Raw genomic sequence first — 18,868 nt, 5'->3', positions numbered from 1 at the left:
TGTGCCTACAGGAGGACTGTGAAATTAGACTGCCTAGGTGTGTATTGTGGCTCCCTTACTTACACCTATTAGACTTAGGGCAAGTTACTTAGTTTCAAGCCTCGGTTTCCTCATCCAGAAATTGGGGCTAATAATAGGGTATTAGAAGAATTAAATGAAATAATAGTAGAGCATTTAGAATAATATCTGCCACAGAGAAGGATCTAATAACTGTACTTTTATCATTATTATTATTCTTACATATTGAGATAAGAATGTCATTTCTATCCTACCCAGTTTCTTTTTATTTTATAAAGTGTACAACATGATGATCTGATATGCACATACACAGTGAAATGAAGTTGTGGTATAATTATACGATGGAATATTCATTCTTAAAAAAGAAAGATATCCTGTCACTTGCAACAACATGAATGAAACTGGAGGACATTATGCTGAGTGACATAAGGCTGACACAGAGAGAGAACAGCTCCACGGTCTCACTTACCTGTGGAATCTAAAAGTCATGTACTACTTAATTTAAAAAATTATATCAAGAGGCTTAAATACCATTGATTGACTAATAAAACATTTCTATCTATCATTATTGGATTTAAAAACTAAAAATACTATTCATATCATATCGGTCAAAATAAATTTGCTATGGCAACACTACACCTGTCCCTTATAGTTTACTTCTTCCTTTTTGCCATTTGTAAATTTCTGCCTTCCACATCTGCCTACTACTTTCCACTTCTCTGGTACACATGAATGTGGAATATTAGGAGACAACTGTGGTCTTTTTAAGTGTAATATGTAAATTTCATGAAGAATTATAGCAAAGAAAACAACACGGGGTATTTAATAACCTTTAGTAAGAGTCATTAAATCATGAAAATAATACCATGTGTAGTAAAGGGTATCAGATTTCACAGGAATTATAGATTTCTTTTGTTTTTCTATTATAGTATCATTTAATTATAGGTCCATTATTTTCCAAATGTAACTTACTTGTTAACTTAAAAGCCAATCTGAATTTCCATTATTCTTTTTACTCTTCATCCACTCACCCTGAGCTGTTCATGGGCAATGAAAAGCCCAAAATATGTAAAGGAAAGAGAAGTAGAAGAAAAGAACCTGAGATGTGAATGAGCAAATAGATCTGGAATAATTGGGAGTTGGCTGTACGGTTATATTATTTTCTATGAGTAGTAAGTGGAATTTAGAAATACTTAAAACCTAGGGAGGCACTATAAATAAAAATGGATAATTCAGGAGTAAAGTTTACTTCAATTGAAGCTACTTGAGTTTTTTTTTTTTTTCTCTATAAAAATAGAACTTCTGTTTTCCCAAGATCTAATGCTGAGTTAAACCAGAGATAAAGATTCCGGACTATTGGAAAAAACGAGTCAGGAATGATGATCTCTTCCAGGTGGGCAGTCAGCAAAGCTACTGCAACAGTACAGCAATCAGGCCTCCTGTCACTTGGTGAACTCAAAACCAATTGAGACAGATATCAACCAGAGAAAAGCAACTCCTTTCTAACCAAACAAAGTCGCACTTGTATGGAATGATGTGGAAAATGGCAGGAGACCTTTCCAATTTGTGAGACTAGGACTTCTGTTTCTGTCTGACCTCTGAGACATCTTTGCAGTAACTGAAAATACTGTGATGGATAGCATCGACTCTAGGAGTCTTTGAAAAATGCTTTCCCTCTGGCCAAACGTACTAGAATTCATTTTTCATATTCAGAATCCAGATTCCATGAATTTTATATTTAGATGTGCCTAGCCAACTGTAAGGACCTCATAGCATAGAGTGGAATGCTTTTTGAAGCCCATGTTGGAAGAGTATGGAGCCATTGTGGGTGATGTATATATTTCTAGCACAGTGGGAACTCAGGGCTAGGGCTAAAGATATGCACACACCCCAGCTTGTGCAGGGATACTGTGACGGGAGTGAGCTGGAGGTCTGTCACAGACTGAACTGTATCCCTCCAAAATTCATAGGTGGAAATCCTAATCCCCAGTACGGCAGAATGTGACCCTATTTGGAAATAGGGTCTTTAAAGAGATAATTTGGTTAAAATGAGGTCATTTGTGTAGGCCCTAATCCAATATGACCGGTGTCCTTATAAAAAGAGGGAATCTGGACACAGACATGCATAGAGGGAAGATGAAGTAAGTGAAGATACAGGAAAAAGGTGGCCATCTGTGAGCCAAGGAGATCCCAGACTTCTAGTCTCCAGAACTGTGAAAAAATGAATTTCTGTTGTTTAAGCCATCTAGTCTGTGGGACTTTGTTATGGCAGCCCTAGAGCCTCATACAGCAGCTCTATTTGTATCGGAGCTGATAAACCTCATTAGGCAACCCACGTCTACACTCAATGAAGGCTGGTCTCCAGTACTAAGACCTGGTGCTTCTTCTACGCTTTGGGAGGAAATCAACCTAGGGAGAGGGGCTTGGTGACTACCAGTTAGAACAAGGGCCCTCAGAGTCGGCGAAGGGGAGAGGGCAGTGTGTGAAAGGAAGGCCCGATTTTTTAGTAGAAAATCCTCTTTTGCTTTCTTATAAAAAAAGCTTTACATGTTCACTATAGAAATAATAGGAAATACAGATGAACAAAATGAAGGAACAAAATATAACTATGGCTTCAGCACTTGGAGGTAACTTCATACACTGTAAATCTTTCCAGAGCTTTTCCTATAAATACATAAATTTACACACACACACAGCAAAAATGGAACAATTTACCTTTTGTGATCATTTTTCCATGCCAGTAATTTTTAATTTATAGCATTACTCCTAATGTCTAATATTATTTTATTGTATTGATAATATCCTAGAAATGGAATTGGTGGGTGGGCTGTGTCCAAGCTTAGGCATATGTAAAGGCTTTTGATATATGTTGCCAAATTGCCTTCCAGAAATGAGACATTCATTTATATTCAGAAAGTCTATTTTGAGTGCAACACAAAGCCTGTAACTGGTAACTCTTGACTCAGCTGTTCATGGGCTTTCAGCCAAATTCCTAGGGAGGAGAGTGTGGAAACCAGAGGACACTGAAAATCTGTGCTGCCAGGGACTCAGGACACAGGGGTTGATGGGGGAGTGTCCAGTGCTGGTGCAGAGGGCATTTCCTACCTTAGCACAGTGATAGGTGGCGAGAAGCCGGGCAGGATCAGCATGTGCTGCACCTGGGATGGGAGCCGCAAGCACGGCCGGGAGAGCTGCACTGGGTCAGCCGCTAGGTGTCTACTTGGAGAGCCTGGCACCCATCAGGTTGTGGAGAATGAAGACGTGTGAAGAGGGGACTCATGTTGCTTACTTGAGAGTGGGAGACATCCCCAAGGATGTAGGGATGGACAGGGAGGGACCCAGGGGCTGAGGTTCCAGGGATTTCACTGCAGGGAGTCTGAGATCACTGTGATTATGACCCCTCGTTGTTAATTTTATCCCTCAGGCTTTCAGGGCCTGGGAAAATACAGGTTATGCTAGGGAATGAGAACACAAGGACTGATAGCCTTTGCAGTTTTTATGCATTAATGGAAGATGCTATTTGATTTTGGTTCTTTGCCCAGTATAAGAGATCCCAGGAGGCATACTTAAAAGGAAAGCCACGCTGATCTTAAATGAAAAAGAAAATGTTTTATTTTATAAACATGAAAATTATGTGGCACTTAATAAAATGTGTTGGCAAGTAAACTTCTGCCACAGAGTACGATAAATAAAAAATAGGTTAATTCCTCTTGGGAGAAGACCTTGGCTTCCACTTATCATTAGATGAGAACTTTCAGCAGGAATCTTTCTAGGGAAGATAGGCAGGTGGTGTCTGTCTCAGTGGTGGACTGAGCGTAGTAGAAAGGGGAATGTTGTCCTGAGAGGTGCTGTTACCCTTCTGAGCGTGTTTTAAGACATTCACAGAGCACTTGCTCGTCTGGGCCGTGGGCCTCTGCTGATCAGATATAACCCATACCTCAGAAGGGCAGTCACGTCGATGTTGATACAGACCTTGTCTGAGAAATAATAATGTGCTGTAGATACGAGTGAAGGATTAACAACATTGGGTTTGATTTCTCTGAAATTTAGCTTGAGCTGCCAAAGTTGCTTCCAAAAGGAAACGTATGTTTTGTACATTTGCCCAAGGCAAGGAATAAATTTGCAATACAACAAACAGACAATTCTTTCTCTGGGGTTGTTTCTTTCTATCTTCCAGGGGTATGATGGAGAATTAATTACTTCATAATCTCACTCATTAGCGTCTATCAAATTAAACATGATTATGGAAAAACCGCTTACCGTCTATCACTGGTTTTGGCTGAGAACTTTTGAGGCGCAGTGAGGGCCGGAAGCGGGTTCGGTCGTTGAAGCTCCAGCTCTTCTGCACTTTGGTGGGGCTGCCCTCGGCTGTGATGTCGGTGCTTGGGGACCTCCTGTCACCTACTGAGGCTTGTCTGCTCTTAATGCTCTGGCCTCTTGGGCTAGCCATGCGTACTCGCTCCTTAAAACTTAGCTTCTGACTGTGGACAACAGAGGCACAATTATTCCATTTCAAGCAATTTCTTCCACTCCACTTAGGAAAATAATTTGATGACATGGTATACGGTCATATATTTTAAAAAAATGAAATGTTTTCAGCAAGTAGGACCATAGAAATATATTTTTTCCCTTATTGAAAATTTAAGGTTTAATTAATCTCTGCATTCATTTGAAGTCAATTTCCTACTACATGTATACACACTCTTCCTGCATTCACCATAGAAAGGACTGAGGTCAAGTACAGTAGTTTGTGCACAATTACACTGGACATACCAGGAACTGGTTTGGTACTCACTTTCAAAACAGATTTTAGCTTTAACCTCAACTTTTGAGATGTAAAACAAGGTGTTTTTTTTTAAAACTTGGGAGGATTTCTCTTTGTAATTTCTAAACATTTCTATAGGAAAACAGGGAGACAGTTACATATACATAAATATCTACATTCTGCATGCATTTTATATCCCAGGCAAGACTATGATATCCATAAATTCATGCAATCTCATAGCCGTTGGCAGCACTGCACACATATTATACATACAACACTTAACACCACATTTCTTTTATGCTTACATTAATTCTTGTGAGACAAAACCACACACGGCTAGAACAGCCCCAACATATAATGAATGCGATGAATGATTAACGGAGTGAAACGTTATATTCACCAACACAATTTCCTGCTATTAAACAGGTTATTGATTTGCTGTGGCAGCTACTGGTAAATTATATTTGTTCAGACATTCAGTTCTCAGATGCCAGCTAGGATTGAACTGTTGTGGGTTGATAAGGGAAGCATTAACAACAGCAGCAAAATCTGAAGTGCATCTCTATACTTTTTTAATCGAGAGATGGTGTAAGGTGTTGGGAAGGGCAGGTTGGAATCCCACAGACTTGGGGTTTGGAGTCCTCATCTCTCACATGGAAACAAAAATAACAACATAGCGAAAGGATTTTTGTGGGAATCCAATGAACGTGTAAGAAGCTTTGTGTATCCATTTTGTTTGTGTTCTTGCTTCATTTATAAACTACTGTGTTATTCGTTAGAAAGTGAATTCATTTTCAAGTGATAGGCCCAGGATTTTCCAGGGCCTGAAGCCATGAAGGGCGATGGGTTTGAGGGGAATCCCGGGGAGCAGCTATTCTGAGAGGCTGAGACTCGCAGCTGTGCTGCAGCCTTTGTGGGGCAGGAAGGTAGCGTTCTCATGGAGACGGATTATCTGAGGTGAAGTGGAGGCCTTGTCTTTCCCACTTACCACCACGTCCAGTGTCCCCACCTGCAGCATGCCAACAGCAAATGTGTTTAGTTGTTATGTGTTTTGTAGCTAACAAGAAAGAGTAACATTTATTTTTCCATGCCTAGTGGCTTAACAAATGATATTCTAAAAAGACAACATGTTTTATGCGTGTTTACATGAAAACAAATCAAATAATGAACTATGGTGATCAGAGTCCTGGTAACAATAAACAAGTTGACCATGCAGCTGACAGCTCTCCTTTGAAATGCAGACATAGCTAAATCCAGCATGAGTAGCTGAAGGCACATGCAAATAACAGGCTGGGCAGTTTTGTGATGGGGTCAGGTGGGTTCAAGAGTTCTTTAAAACAATCCCATCAGTCATAGAGGCTTTTTTCTGTACTTGACAAGTGTGTGATTAAATGGTAGATTACATTAAACAACAGCAACAATAACATCATAAAACTGCATCTTTTTATTTTCAGGCTAGGTTCTCCATGTCATCCAAAGCCTTCAAATTATTTAAACAAATTCTCCAAGGGATAGTGCCCAAAATGTCTACTTTTCTCAAGCTTTTCTTTGTTTCGTTCTGTTTTTTTTCACTAAAAATTTCGAATATCTTTTCAGTCTCAGCACATCTGTTCCGTCACTGAAGTTTATGATGATCTGGTTCAGGACTGTAGGCTCACCTCTGCACCTTTATTTAGATTAATGAATGGCTTAAGTCGACGTAACTATCATTACAAGTGTTCTCACTATGCTTTAATCGATTACCTTTTCTGTAACTAGCAGATGTCAGTTACTTACAGAAAGTAGGGTTTAGTTAATGTCAAATTATGTCTCAGGCTTTCAAGATATATCTATTTCTTATACCAACTAAATGTACAGGAAGCTGATAAATATATCAATAAACCATTTAATGTGAAATTTAATTTTTCCTTTTAAAAAATTTCAGTTATCAAAAAAAAAGTAAAAAAGAAAATCTAAAATGAGCATCATCATCAAATCCACCATCGCTTATTTATAATAATAAAATATTTAAAAACAATTACTCCTTTGAAAATATTTTTAAAAATTTCCCCTTTGAAATATTTTGATATTATCTTTAAGAATTAATGGAAAGTGGAAATAATATTATTCTCTGAATCTTATTACCATTTAAAGCACTTAAAGTTGATATAAATTGAGTTCTAGGTACCATTTCCCTTTTTGTCCTAAACTACATGAATATGTGCCAATGTCTATTAAAAAAAAATCTCAAGAACTATTTTAAAGTGAACTCAACATATCACACACTAAATTAGAAAAAAATATGTAATGTTTTCACTCTCTCTTTTTATATAATTATAGGAAAGTTAAGAATGAGATTGCAATCCAGAACTTTTTAACCAGGCAAAATTTTCTTTTCCAAGGCAAAGATCTCTTGTGTCCTCTTACAAAAAGCTCCCTTTTATTAGTTTTTCTACTTCATTTCCCTTTGGAAATCAACAGAGCATCTTGATTAGATGGCTATTAAACTGATTAGGTGGCTGTTATTGAAAACACACATTGATTAAAAAAATACAGATTCTTCACTGGCCCATTGAAGGTTTCATTATTTTCCTGTTTTTTTGTTTTTGTTTTTTTTTTGGTTGTTGTTACATCTATAAACATGATTTTTGAAGATTTATGTTCATAGTGTTTTTAGGAAGAATGCCAAGGTTAACACCCAGGAGACCAACAAGGAGGTCTCTCTTTGGAGGAAGTAGCCCAAAGGTCCCTGTGGTCCTTGCAGCATCTTTCTTAGTCTGCAGTCCCACAGTCCCAGCTGAGGACTATACTCAGGGGAGGCTGCACACCCGCTTTGCAAGGGCATTCTTCCCTCTCTAGGAACCAGATGTACACGTTACTCCAAGGGCCCAGCATGCAGTCTACTATTGGGTGTTCCCTGCCAGGGAACTGTGTGGCATCACTGTAACCCCCCAGTAATCCTCTTGGATTTAGAATGCTGTAATTATTATTATACTTAATTAGGGTTTTAGCCCTTCATAGGATAAGCATTCTACAAATTCTCGCCTCAGGCACAATATGGCAACTGAGCCATAACATCCAGTGCGTGCAGCAGCTCAGCAGTTGTCTCACCACAAGGAGGCGCCAAGGGGCTGACTGCCAGGACTGCGCGGGACTCTGCCAATGGGACAATACATCCCTGGGGTACAGAGTATCAAAGCAGGCAACAGGCAACAAGGGAAATTACAAGCGGGTTGAAAACTTCATTCAAGAAGTCCTTAGGAAGAGTGAGTCTCTGAACAGGGCTCAAGTAGGGTGGTGGTGTAACCTGGTCATGCACCTGTGGTTAGTCGGCATTCTCAAATCTCATGTCAGTAGCTGGGATGCTGGGTACCTCTGCTTCCATGAGGTGTACATTCTGAAGAGCTTCTGCTTATTATTACAGAACTCACTGGAGTGAGGGAAATAGAGCAGCACATTACTAAGCATTTCACCACCAGGAAAGTGCTGAGGGATTTTATTTTCCATTTTCAAAAACAAAGTCATTTGACTATATTTTTCAGATATAAGTATACAAACTATTTAAGCAGTAAGGACTATGTAGTTTAATCGTGCTGCTTGAAACATATTTAATGCTCTTAATGGTTAGGTTGAAGTAATTAGATTTGAAACAGGCATTACAAATGATGGTAGTCTATGTGTTAGCATCTGAGTCATATGAAAAGAATATAAATATTTTAGAATACAGCAACCCTTACAACTAATAGCAATGCAGCATCGCATAAATGATTGAGGAACAAACTATTTCAGAACTTTAAAAAGTAAATATTTATAGGAATCAATGAAATTGATAACATTAATTGCTTTCAAATAAAAAAGTAAGTTCTTGATTTGTATGAAAACACCTGCAGTTACAATTAATATAGGAAACCAATGGTCAGATAGAATACATGTTAAAAAAAACACTAAAGGAAAGATTTTTAGGTTGCTAATTTGTTAAAAAAATGTTTCTTATTTTAAATCTTGTGATGTGTTTTTAAAAGACTAACTCCCTTCCCTCTATCAATAAATGTGAACAGAAGGAGAGACTGTTTTGAAAACATTATTTTTGAAACAATCTCGCATTTTGCTAATAAGGACACAAGTTGACTACGCTGAGAAACAAAAAGTCTAGCCTTACTGAGTTTAATTTAACAACACATGCAGGTCAGTCATTGCACACAGAAGAAAGGGAATTTAAATAATGGAAAACAAATGCACAAGAAATATAAGAAAACGCAGTCTTTTCCTTCAGTGTTCTAGAGTTCTCTCCTAAAAGCCACACATCTCTTCAGAACCTAATAAAGCCAACCACGGCATAGGAGCAATTTGGACAAAGCACTCAGCAGGTCACAGCACAAGATTGTGATGTAATAAAAAATATCATTTATGCTTTAACTTTTTAAGACATACATCTTTACAACAGTCTCAGAAGTGCCTGTTAAAGTGACTTTCGGTAGTCTACTAAGAAGTCTGACAGGGTTGTATTAACACCTTATAGACTGCGAGGGTGGCAGCTTAACTGAGAAGCAGTCATATAGCCAACAGTAGTTGATTAAGGAGACGGGGCAAACAGAGGCAGTGAATTTCACAGATAATCCCCAAACCTCTGATGGTACGATCTATTCTGTAGCAATAAAAACTTAACAGGTAGGAAGAAGGAAAAGTCTTCCTGTACCAGTGTGATGACTAACTCACAAACCACTTGATGGCTAACTGACCTCCCCATCCAGGAGCAAAGGAGAGGACATAAAAACTCAAGGTGACAATACTGGCTTAATCTGGCTCCATGGGTGTACAGGTCAATTCTATTCTCTGAAAGTGACAATTTATACTAAAAACAAAGAAAATTGTCCAGTTTAAAAAATGAGTTGGAAAAATGACTTAATGGGATGATTAATTAGAATAAAATTAATAAACACATTCACCACCACATACGAGATTAGAAGTGGGAAGACAGAGGAAAACAAATGAAAAATGATGCTGAAGAGGTTGTATTTATGGTCTCAGTGGAGGAAGAGCAGAGCAGGCTCAGTGGAGACTAACAGTCATTTGTGTCTGACCCGCTACCAAAGAGAGTTCAAGAAACATTATTTTCACGGTTGTTCAGTTGAACTCTTCTTGAGACTGATGGTTTGTATTTTTAAAGAAAATGTTTGGATCTGTCACAAACAATGCAAAGCCATCTCAGAACTGGATGTCTTCCTTAGTGGCCTAAGATGTCATAGATGAATTTTGTTTAAACATATCCTAACCTCAGTGCAGAAAGACAAAATCTCTTTAACAAGAATATTCCAGAGCAGGGAACCTAGTTAACTAAGGGTGTGATGCCTCAATCTAGTCTGCAGGAGGAAAACCTCTCTGTGTAGGGCCTGATCTACAGATGTGGCTGTCTTTCACAGCGAGGGAGTGCCAGGCACTAGGAGAGGGGTACTGGCTGCTGTACCCCTCATCTACACTTGGGTTACTCCCAGTTTTTAACACAATGAATAACCGGGAGGAAGGATTTAGGAGATTCCAGGCTCTGAGATACCAGGAGAGTTGGCTGAAGATGATCTATTTTGTTTATCTGAATCATCAATAACCCAATGGACCCAAACAGCAAAAGGCTCTGCACTTGACTGATTTTCATCAGTCAATTTGAAATCAGGTCAAGCATTAATCAACAATATTCTGGAACCAGATCTGCTCTCTGCTAAGGGGGAATTCTCATTATAAGTTCATTTTCCTTTGTGCATATTTTGGTTGAGTAAGGGAAAATTTGCTATTTATTGAGATGGTATGGTTGCTATTGTTATTACACTAGTCTTTCTGCAGTCATTATACAATGTTATAAATTTCACTGCTTATGGAACACAAGGTGAAAGCTAAGGTAATATTAAAAAGGGAGCGTCAGCTTCTTTTCTTCAGATTATAGAAATGTTTTTCATTTTATGTCTTTTATATTTCTCCTCTTTTCCATTTTTGTTGATGTTTTCTCTTGCTTTACATGAACTACTTGAGATCAGAGACATTTTATTACACTATCCAAGAATTATTTACTGAGCACATTCTCTGTCAGAGCTTTACACAGGGTGATGTGACACATATTTGGGGGTTAAAAGACCTACGTGTATGAAGTATGATGCATTAAGTAAGGCATGCATGCTAAATAATAGTACACACACGACATGTTTCAAGGTGGTTTTTGCCCAATATCCACAGAGAAGCAAGGAATCTCTGTGTGATTCTCTAAGTCCATAACTTAGGTTAGTTGTCCTATATATATTCATACCTACAGGTGAGTTATCTTTGACAACCTCAGTCACAAGCATGCAAAATAAATTTTAATGTTTCATGTACACATAAGTATTATGAAATTAAAAAATAAAATTGGGTGGCAGTCTTTTTGAATCTTGATGGCTGACTGGAGGTTCATTTTTGGATTGAGAAGCGGACGCTTGATAGTTACACTTTGATCCTGTCATTGCTTTCTGCCTTGCTAACATTTGGACAAAATGTGTCAGCCCAAGGTGACCCCTCACTCCGGGCTGCCATCGAGATCACGCTTTAGCAAGCCCCTTCACATGATTTACAAACTTCCCCTTTAGGTGTCAACAGCTCTGATTTGGAGGATGAAACCAAGACAGGGGACCTTACTCTCAGGTAGCTATGAGGTTTGTGCCAAAAGTGGTCTCTGACCTCAGGATCCGGAGACAAATCACTCTTTGAGGTCATTTGTAAATTGATAACTCCTGAGACAAGGAAAGCTTTTCAAACATCATCAAAGACACTAAAACAGCTTAAAATGTCTATGATTTATGTTGTGTAACTTTTTTCAAGTTGTCACAACAAAAGGATGGTGGGGTTTGCTCTGTCTACCCAATAAGAGAAAGGTCTTTAATTTTAATGCCCTTCCCTGTGTAGGCTTACCTACCCCAAAGGGGTGGTTGATGTTGAACATTGTGGGGACAGAGCCAGGAGTGCAGTTTCCAGGCTCTCGGCCTCACGTAGAAAGGTGCTGGCTCAGGTAGTAAATGGCCATCAACTGTGATTGGATGGCCATCAGCTGTGGCTAGTTGGCCATCAGCTATAACCAGTGAGCCATTGGCCACTAATATAACTGCTGTGGCTACGCTAGCAGAAAATGGGGGCTAGCAAGAAGATGGTGGCCGAGCTAGCAAGCGGCGGAGTGAGGGTTGCGGATCGTGCGGATCCTGCTTCCTGTGTCTCCAACCCAGCCACCCGCGAGAACATAGTGGTATGACTTCCCTATCTATGGCTCCGTGGGTGTTCCTTTTTGGCCTAGCCATATCCTGCGTTCTTATGTGGGGAACAGGACCAGAGACCCCGCATGACACCCTGCATGACACATGGCGCAGTGAGCAGGGTCCCCCGCATGACAAACATCCTACCACGTCTATCACCCATCATAAATGAATGCATTGATGTTTTGGGTTGTGCATCTTTTAAATTGTTAGTATAATGCAGAAGTGGGTGACCTACAGCCTCATCACCCCAAGTGAACTTCCCAAACTGATTTTAGTACTGTATAAATATATTGATTAATGCTGTTAGTATAACAAAGCTAAAGGAACAATCCCTGGACCCACACTGGCCCCCACCTGGGGGCTAACTCTGGGCAGGGATGCTTTTGTTACCTCATTATTGAAGCACTAACAGGAAAAAGACTGGCTACCCTACTTCCCTTCCAGGCACCTGGGATTCTCCTGCTGGTTCTGCCTCAGCTGCGTTTCACACCATCACCTGGCTCTGTCCTTCAGGGCTTTGCTTCCAAACTCAGACCCTTAGGTACTCACTGGTTCTCACTACTACAGATTAAAATGATGTCGCTCCTCCCTACTCCCTCCAGGCCTAGCTCTCTGTTGTTTAATCTGATACAGCATTCCCTTCTAAGGTATGAAAGAAGGACCATAAATTATTTGGTGAAGTTTCTGGGAGGATTATCTTCTTCCTGAAGGATGAAGTGGGGGGACTCTTCTTTTGAATCAGGTCACCTGAGTGAATAAACCTCAGAGCTCCACGAGCTGGAGATGTCACAGAGAGACTGTTCTCACCTCCTGTACACAGGGTTCCTTTTGCCACAAAAAACAATTTCTCGCTCTAAAAGAAGGACCCTAATGAAGGGAGTATATCTTATACTACTTCTCGGGGTTTGAATACTTGGGTGAGACTTCTGTTTGGGAAAATGGTAGCAAGGAATAACCAAAGCTTATAATTATTATTTTCCCCTCAGAATATTCCATGACCTGCAGATTGTAAAAAGCAGTGAGTGAGTTAGGGAAAGACACTTATGCTCCTAAGGGGGTGGGGTGGGGGTATCAATAAAACAGCAACCTCTGCAGGCAATCTTGTGAAAGGTCACTTTTAATCATCTTGTATTTGTTGATTGATTTTACTCACATGAGACACATTTAAAACATCTGTTAGGCACAGATATATAAACAAACATGTAGCAGAAGAGATCACAAACCTGCTTGATGCTTCCCCTTGCTCTTTCCTTCAGGTGCGTGCAGACAGAAGAGAAATGAGGATAAGCTGGTGAATACATTTATAGTACTTCATAACGGCCAAATTGGAGACTGGGGACTCAAGTACCTTAAGTAATGCTTTTCAAGCAAGATTCAGGGAAGCAATGTTCGTTATACTAAATGGACCCAACTTTTTAACACATACTCTTTGTGGCACAGACCTGAGATAGCATAACAGCTACGTAGCAAACCAATACTGCCCACATGTAACCCAAAGCTACAGACTCTTCATTAGCCAAAGTTATCCGTGGTTAAAAAAGAGTGGTTCTGATCTAACCAGCATTAACAAAGACTCTTAGAACGGTGCTGGTTACACTGCAGCTGTAATCCCTGGGCGTTAGACAGACTTTTAGGATTCTTAATTTGGAATCATTAATGTCTGACTTGTATTTCAATCACTTGTTGAGGCTGATTTTGTTTTCCTATTGTATGAAGTATGAGTTCTTTTGGAGCATATTAGGCACAGAGAAAATCTGCCAGAACTCTTCTAGTCCAGTGATGGGCAGTGTTTTTAGTAACCCATTTTAGAAAACTCAGGTCTATGCAACATGGTACAAATGAGCTGTGTCTTTGGGCAAAAAACTCACGTTCTCGAGGGTTTTGATTTTCTTATGAATAAACAGAAGGCATTGGATTAGCTAATATCTAAATTCTGACTTCTTAAGGGACCAGTGGGCATCCTTGGAGCTTGATAATTCCCTATAGCTTCATAAAATACCTGACTCCCTAAAATAGCATGTTTACCTGTGTTTCACCCTTTGCCTAGCCTTCATTCCCTTGAAGAAGAAAATCAAGAAAAATGTGTTCTCTCTATACATCCTTCTGTTATTAAAATGAAAATTTGAAATACTAGCAACTGCAGAGACCTCAGAGGAAATGTAAGAGAGAAATCAGACCAGAGAGGAGGGAGTAAGAAACTGTTGGGTCTATCTCTGGCAGGTTTGAGTGGGTATGGCACGCCTCCTCACCCTGCCCCTCTCTTCCCTCCTACTCCCCAGGATGAGGTTGTAGAGTCAAAGCAGCCCATTGTATCTACAAGAGCGAGGCTTGTTTTTTAATGATAACAATACTGGTGACAATGGCAATCATGATAATGCTATTGATAGTATGATCTCTTTGTTGACCACCTATTTAAAAGTGCAGCCCCTAATGCTCCCTAAATTCCTTCCCTACTTTACTTTTCTCTTTATACTTATCACCATCTAATCTCTTATATAGTTTACTTATTTTTATTGTCTCTTCCCAGCATTCCTTGAATATCTACTCCCTGAGGTCTGAGATTCTACCTGTTTGTTTTTTCCTCCCACTGCTGCATTCCCAATGCCTGGAACAGTGCCTTGCACAGAACAGGTGCTCAACGAATACTTGCTGAATGAATGAATGACAGAATGAATGAAGGATGGAATGAATGATCTTTTCCTTCAGAAGTTTTAAAACCTGAATGTCATAGGGAAATACACCATGTAAATAAAAAGAAGTTTCGGTCTGTTTCTTCCTACATCACTTAGTGCTCATAGCCAGTTAGTTATAAATGTAAAAATAACCCTCTAAGTCACTACAAATTATTTTCCTCACAAATTTACATACTTGATTAAAGCAGGTTTGCTTTCTAAAGCAAAGGTTATGAACTTGGCTTCGGGGAGTTTGTGAGTACATTAAAATTGTAGGCAAGGTTTTAATTTTTTATGCAGTGAAATATTTTTCTTGGGAAAGAATCCATAAGTACCATCGTGTTCTCAATGGTTTAACAAAAACAACAAGCGATTAAGAACCACTACAATTTAGAACAATGAAGTACGGCTGGTAGTGAGATGTCAGGACATCTAGGTTCCCATGAACTTTGCCAGTGACTGCTGTGTCCTTCTGGACAAATACATGTTATTCAGTAAATGGGGCTGACACTCAGGGGTTAATGAGGGGTGCGGGAAAAGACAGTGAGGGGGATGCTTGACAGCCACAGTGGAACAGGATGAATGCAGGTATTTGCATAAATTCTCCTCCATTCCTACCCCCACATAAAACAGGGAAAATATCAAAGGAAAAGAGAGAAGTTAACGTGAGTAAGATAATAGTTTATGCACTGGAAGATTCTGACTCATTATTAAATAGTTTTTCCAGGCTTCAGAATGACTTTTAATCCAACAACTGCGGAAGTGGGAAGCCAAATGATGACATACGGTGGCAGATCACTCTCTTCTGTCACTTGAGAACCTTCTTTTGGTTTTTCTCCTAGCCTGCCTCTTACACATTTACCTGGCAACCTTCATGAAGACAATGAATACAGTTTTTCTGTAATTTTTGATTCATACCCCCAAGGAATAGATGGCACAAGAGTTATATTCATTTAAAAAATTTTTTTATATGACAACTTTGAAAGAGTCTAATACCCAGTAAAGGGAATTTAACTAAAATTTAAGATCTGAATGAAAAGAGGATTCTCACCCACACATTCACTCAACAGCACCCCTGCTTCTGTCCTTGCTAAGGTTCCACCCCCTTTTAACCCCTGGCATTCTATGACTATCTCTGTCATAGCTGCTGACAAATTTTTGACATCAACATTTAGGAGACATGTCCCAGAGAGCTTAGAAGCTACATTGCCCTACTCTTGTCCTTCACTTTGTGGATGGGAAAACTGAAGCCCAGGGAGGGATAAGGAAGCACTCTAGCAGATCCTGTCAGTTAATGATGGATCTGCTGCCCCCAAACAGGGTGTCTTCTGCTGCCTTACAAACCTCCGTTGAGCCTGCAGTGCCATGAAGGCTTCCCCAGCTGATTTCTCTTCCATATCAGTAAGAAAGAGGTTTCTCTCACTGAGTCACAGTAGTTAGGTGCCTTGCATCCCATGAAGCCACTAGAATTAAGGTTTTGTTGGGCTATGATGAGAAACAGCAGGTGCTCTCAAACACGAAGTCAGATGAGCAATTTGATAATGTTTGAACTACCCCAGGAAGTGACCATTGTAATCGAGCGGGGTGATTCACAGAAAGCCTTTTCCTGGACTTATTTGCTTTGGTTGTTTTAAGGAAGATTTCTTTAATTAGATTGGATAATGATTTAATATGCATTCTGCTAGTTGAACTGGAGTCCAGGATTCCAGGACTAAGGATTTTTCTTTTTGAAAAGTGAAGTTCATTGTAACCATCAGCACTATTCATAATTTTTCCAGTTCTCCTCTCTTTCCAGGCACATGGTAGGATTGTTACTTCCCCATCCTCCTTCAGTTTAAGCATGACCAGGTGATTTGCTTTGGCCAATAAAACGTGAACGCAACAATATTACTTTTAAATTCTGCATGCTAATTCCAAATTTTAATCTGTTTGGTCCCGTTGCCTCCTTATAAACTATAATATTATTAGGATCCAACTCTTCTCTTATTTTGCTACTGATATCAGTTTGATCTGCAAGTGAGATCTCGAGGACTATTCTGTAAGGGGATCCAGGTGAGAAATGACTTTGAGGGACTTAAATGTGCAAAGATAGATTGCTCTCAAAGCACTCCCTGCTTGGGGACAGGTGATGGATGGAGTTTAAACAATCACTGTTTTTCATAACGATGGTGCTTACCTTTAGAATTCTGGTGGGCTTTATGAAATATTAGAAAATAAGCATGAAATAGTAGAAATAAATCTCTATAAAAGTTTAGAGCCCTTTAATCCTTAAGCCCCATCTGTGAGTGGTGAGGAATGGTACTGAGTTCCTGAGTATATTGCTTTGGGCCTGAGTTGCTACTGAACAGGTTTGAATTTCTCAAAGAGCAGCAGGGAATACACAAGCCAAAAGTGTGTGTGTGTGTGTGTGTGTGTGTGTGTGTGTGTGTGTGTGGTTTGTTTCACAACCTTGAAAAGACTTGACTACAGCACCAGCTGTCACACTGATACCTACTTGGTAGGGCTGCAGGTGTGCAAGGCCTTCAAGTGCGGCTTCCAGGTTGCAATGGAAACGGATTTCTCATCAGCTGCATAACTACGCCAAACGCACTGCATGTGACATATGCCGAGACATAAAGAAGAAAAATAAAAGAAGATAGAATGAAATAAAAGGAGATTTCTAAGTTAATACACATTAAGAATTTTTCCCTTGTAATACTTAGCCCTGATAAATGCCCAAAGGGGGATGACCACTTTGGCATTTTCCATTGGCTATTAAACATATCCTGCCACACCAGTAGAACTGCTTTTCAAAACAACTCACACCAAAGAACAGAGGTACGAATATGTATAGCATAAAGCAATTTTTGAATTGGTTAGGGAAAGATATGACATTATCCAAGGTAAGCTACCTGAGTACAAACATGCATTCCGAGACCCAACTGCATATCTTTAATCACTATTTTATAAGATGGAAGCAAAGAACTACCAAAAACCCACAATGCAACTAGTAAACTAACGACCACCAGGCTATGTTAATGATTTACTGACATTCCATAAAGTTGAATCATGCAACACTTCTACCGCTAAAGATTAAGAGTGATAACAAAAGACAGGGCTAAACAAAATAGAGGAAAATGTTTTCTCTAGGAATGTAACTGGAAAACACTTAAGGATTTAATGTCATAGTCTAACAATATGTTTATAGATCCTTGATGTAAAACATAAGCTCTATCTACTTCATATAATTATACCTGGCATATATAATATGAAGGATTTCCATGCAATCCCCACAATCAGAGTGTGGATTGAGACCCTATTTTGTAGATGAGAAAATAAAGGCTCAGGTAAATTAATAGGTTTACACAAGGTTGGTAGAGTTGAGACATCATCTCAGATTGCCCAGCTTTTGGTCTTAGAATCCCTCCCAGTCCTTTGCTGATTGCTCGATGACTGTGGGAAAAGCTTCCCTTTGAAATGTCCATTGGAGAGATTGCCTGAACTGACTCTCCATATAGACTTTGCTGAATTGCTTCCTTTGTAATAAGTCTGGAAATATTGCTAATGACCAATATTCAGGAATGAAAGAAATTTTTTTATTATAATTCATAACAATAGTTCAGTTTAGTTCAAATTAGTTTAAACAGGTCTTATTTTTACTATATAACCATCATTCATGATTGTGAAGACTACAATGAAGAAAGCAGTGATCTAATAATATTCTTTTCCCTGAGAATATAATTGAATACATGTGTGCTGAACAAAAAGTTAAAAATCAACACAACTACTTTGGAAAACTGCTGGGCAGTATCTATTAAAGCTGAATACATACATACCCTGTGACACAGCTACAGACTCCTGCATATGTACTCAATAGAGACGCTAATAGATGTTCATCAAAAAATACCATGTTTCCCTGAAAATAAGACCAGGTCTTATATTAAGGTTTGCTCCAAAAGATGCATTAGGGCTTATGTTCAGGGAATGTCATCCTGAAAAATCATGCTAGGGCTATTTTTCCAGTTAGGTCTTATTTTTGGGGAAACACGGTACATACAACAATGCTCAAAACAGCACTATTCTTAACGAACCAAAGCTGGATATGCTCAAACCCCTATCAAAAGTAGAATAAATAGATAAATTACGAATATTAACATAATGGGATGGTACACAGTAAGAGTACACCA

At 39.2% G+C, this 18,868-nt stretch overlaps 1 protein-coding gene across 2 annotated transcripts in view; it reads right to left on the bottom strand.

Moving 5' to 3' along the window:
* Positions 1-18,868, bottom strand: part of KCNQ5 (potassium voltage-gated channel subfamily Q member 5) — a 529,926-nt gene that overhangs the window by 50,668 nt on the left and 460,390 nt on the right. The window contains exons 8-10 of one of the 2 annotated variants that reach the window (XM_019749337.2): positions 17,197-17,291; positions 13,254-13,280; positions 4,279-4,499 (exon numbers count right to left, since the gene is read on the bottom strand). In XM_019749337.2, coding sequence (XP_019604896.2) covers positions 4,279-4,499; positions 13,254-13,280; positions 17,197-17,291 — 343 coding nt within the window. The remainder of the gene's footprint in view (positions 1-4,278; positions 4,500-13,253; positions 13,281-17,196; positions 17,292-18,868) is intronic. The other variant, XM_019749338.2, reaches the window with a different exon arrangement.

This window comes from Rhinolophus sinicus, linkage group LG05, assembly GCF_036562045.2.
Source record: "Rhinolophus sinicus isolate RSC01 linkage group LG05, ASM3656204v1, whole genome shotgun sequence".
NCBI classification, from domain to species: Eukaryota; Metazoa; Chordata; class Mammalia; order Chiroptera; family Rhinolophidae; genus Rhinolophus; species Rhinolophus sinicus.
Note: the sequence above shows the minus strand (reverse complement) of the source record. Positions and strands in the feature narration are given on the sequence as shown.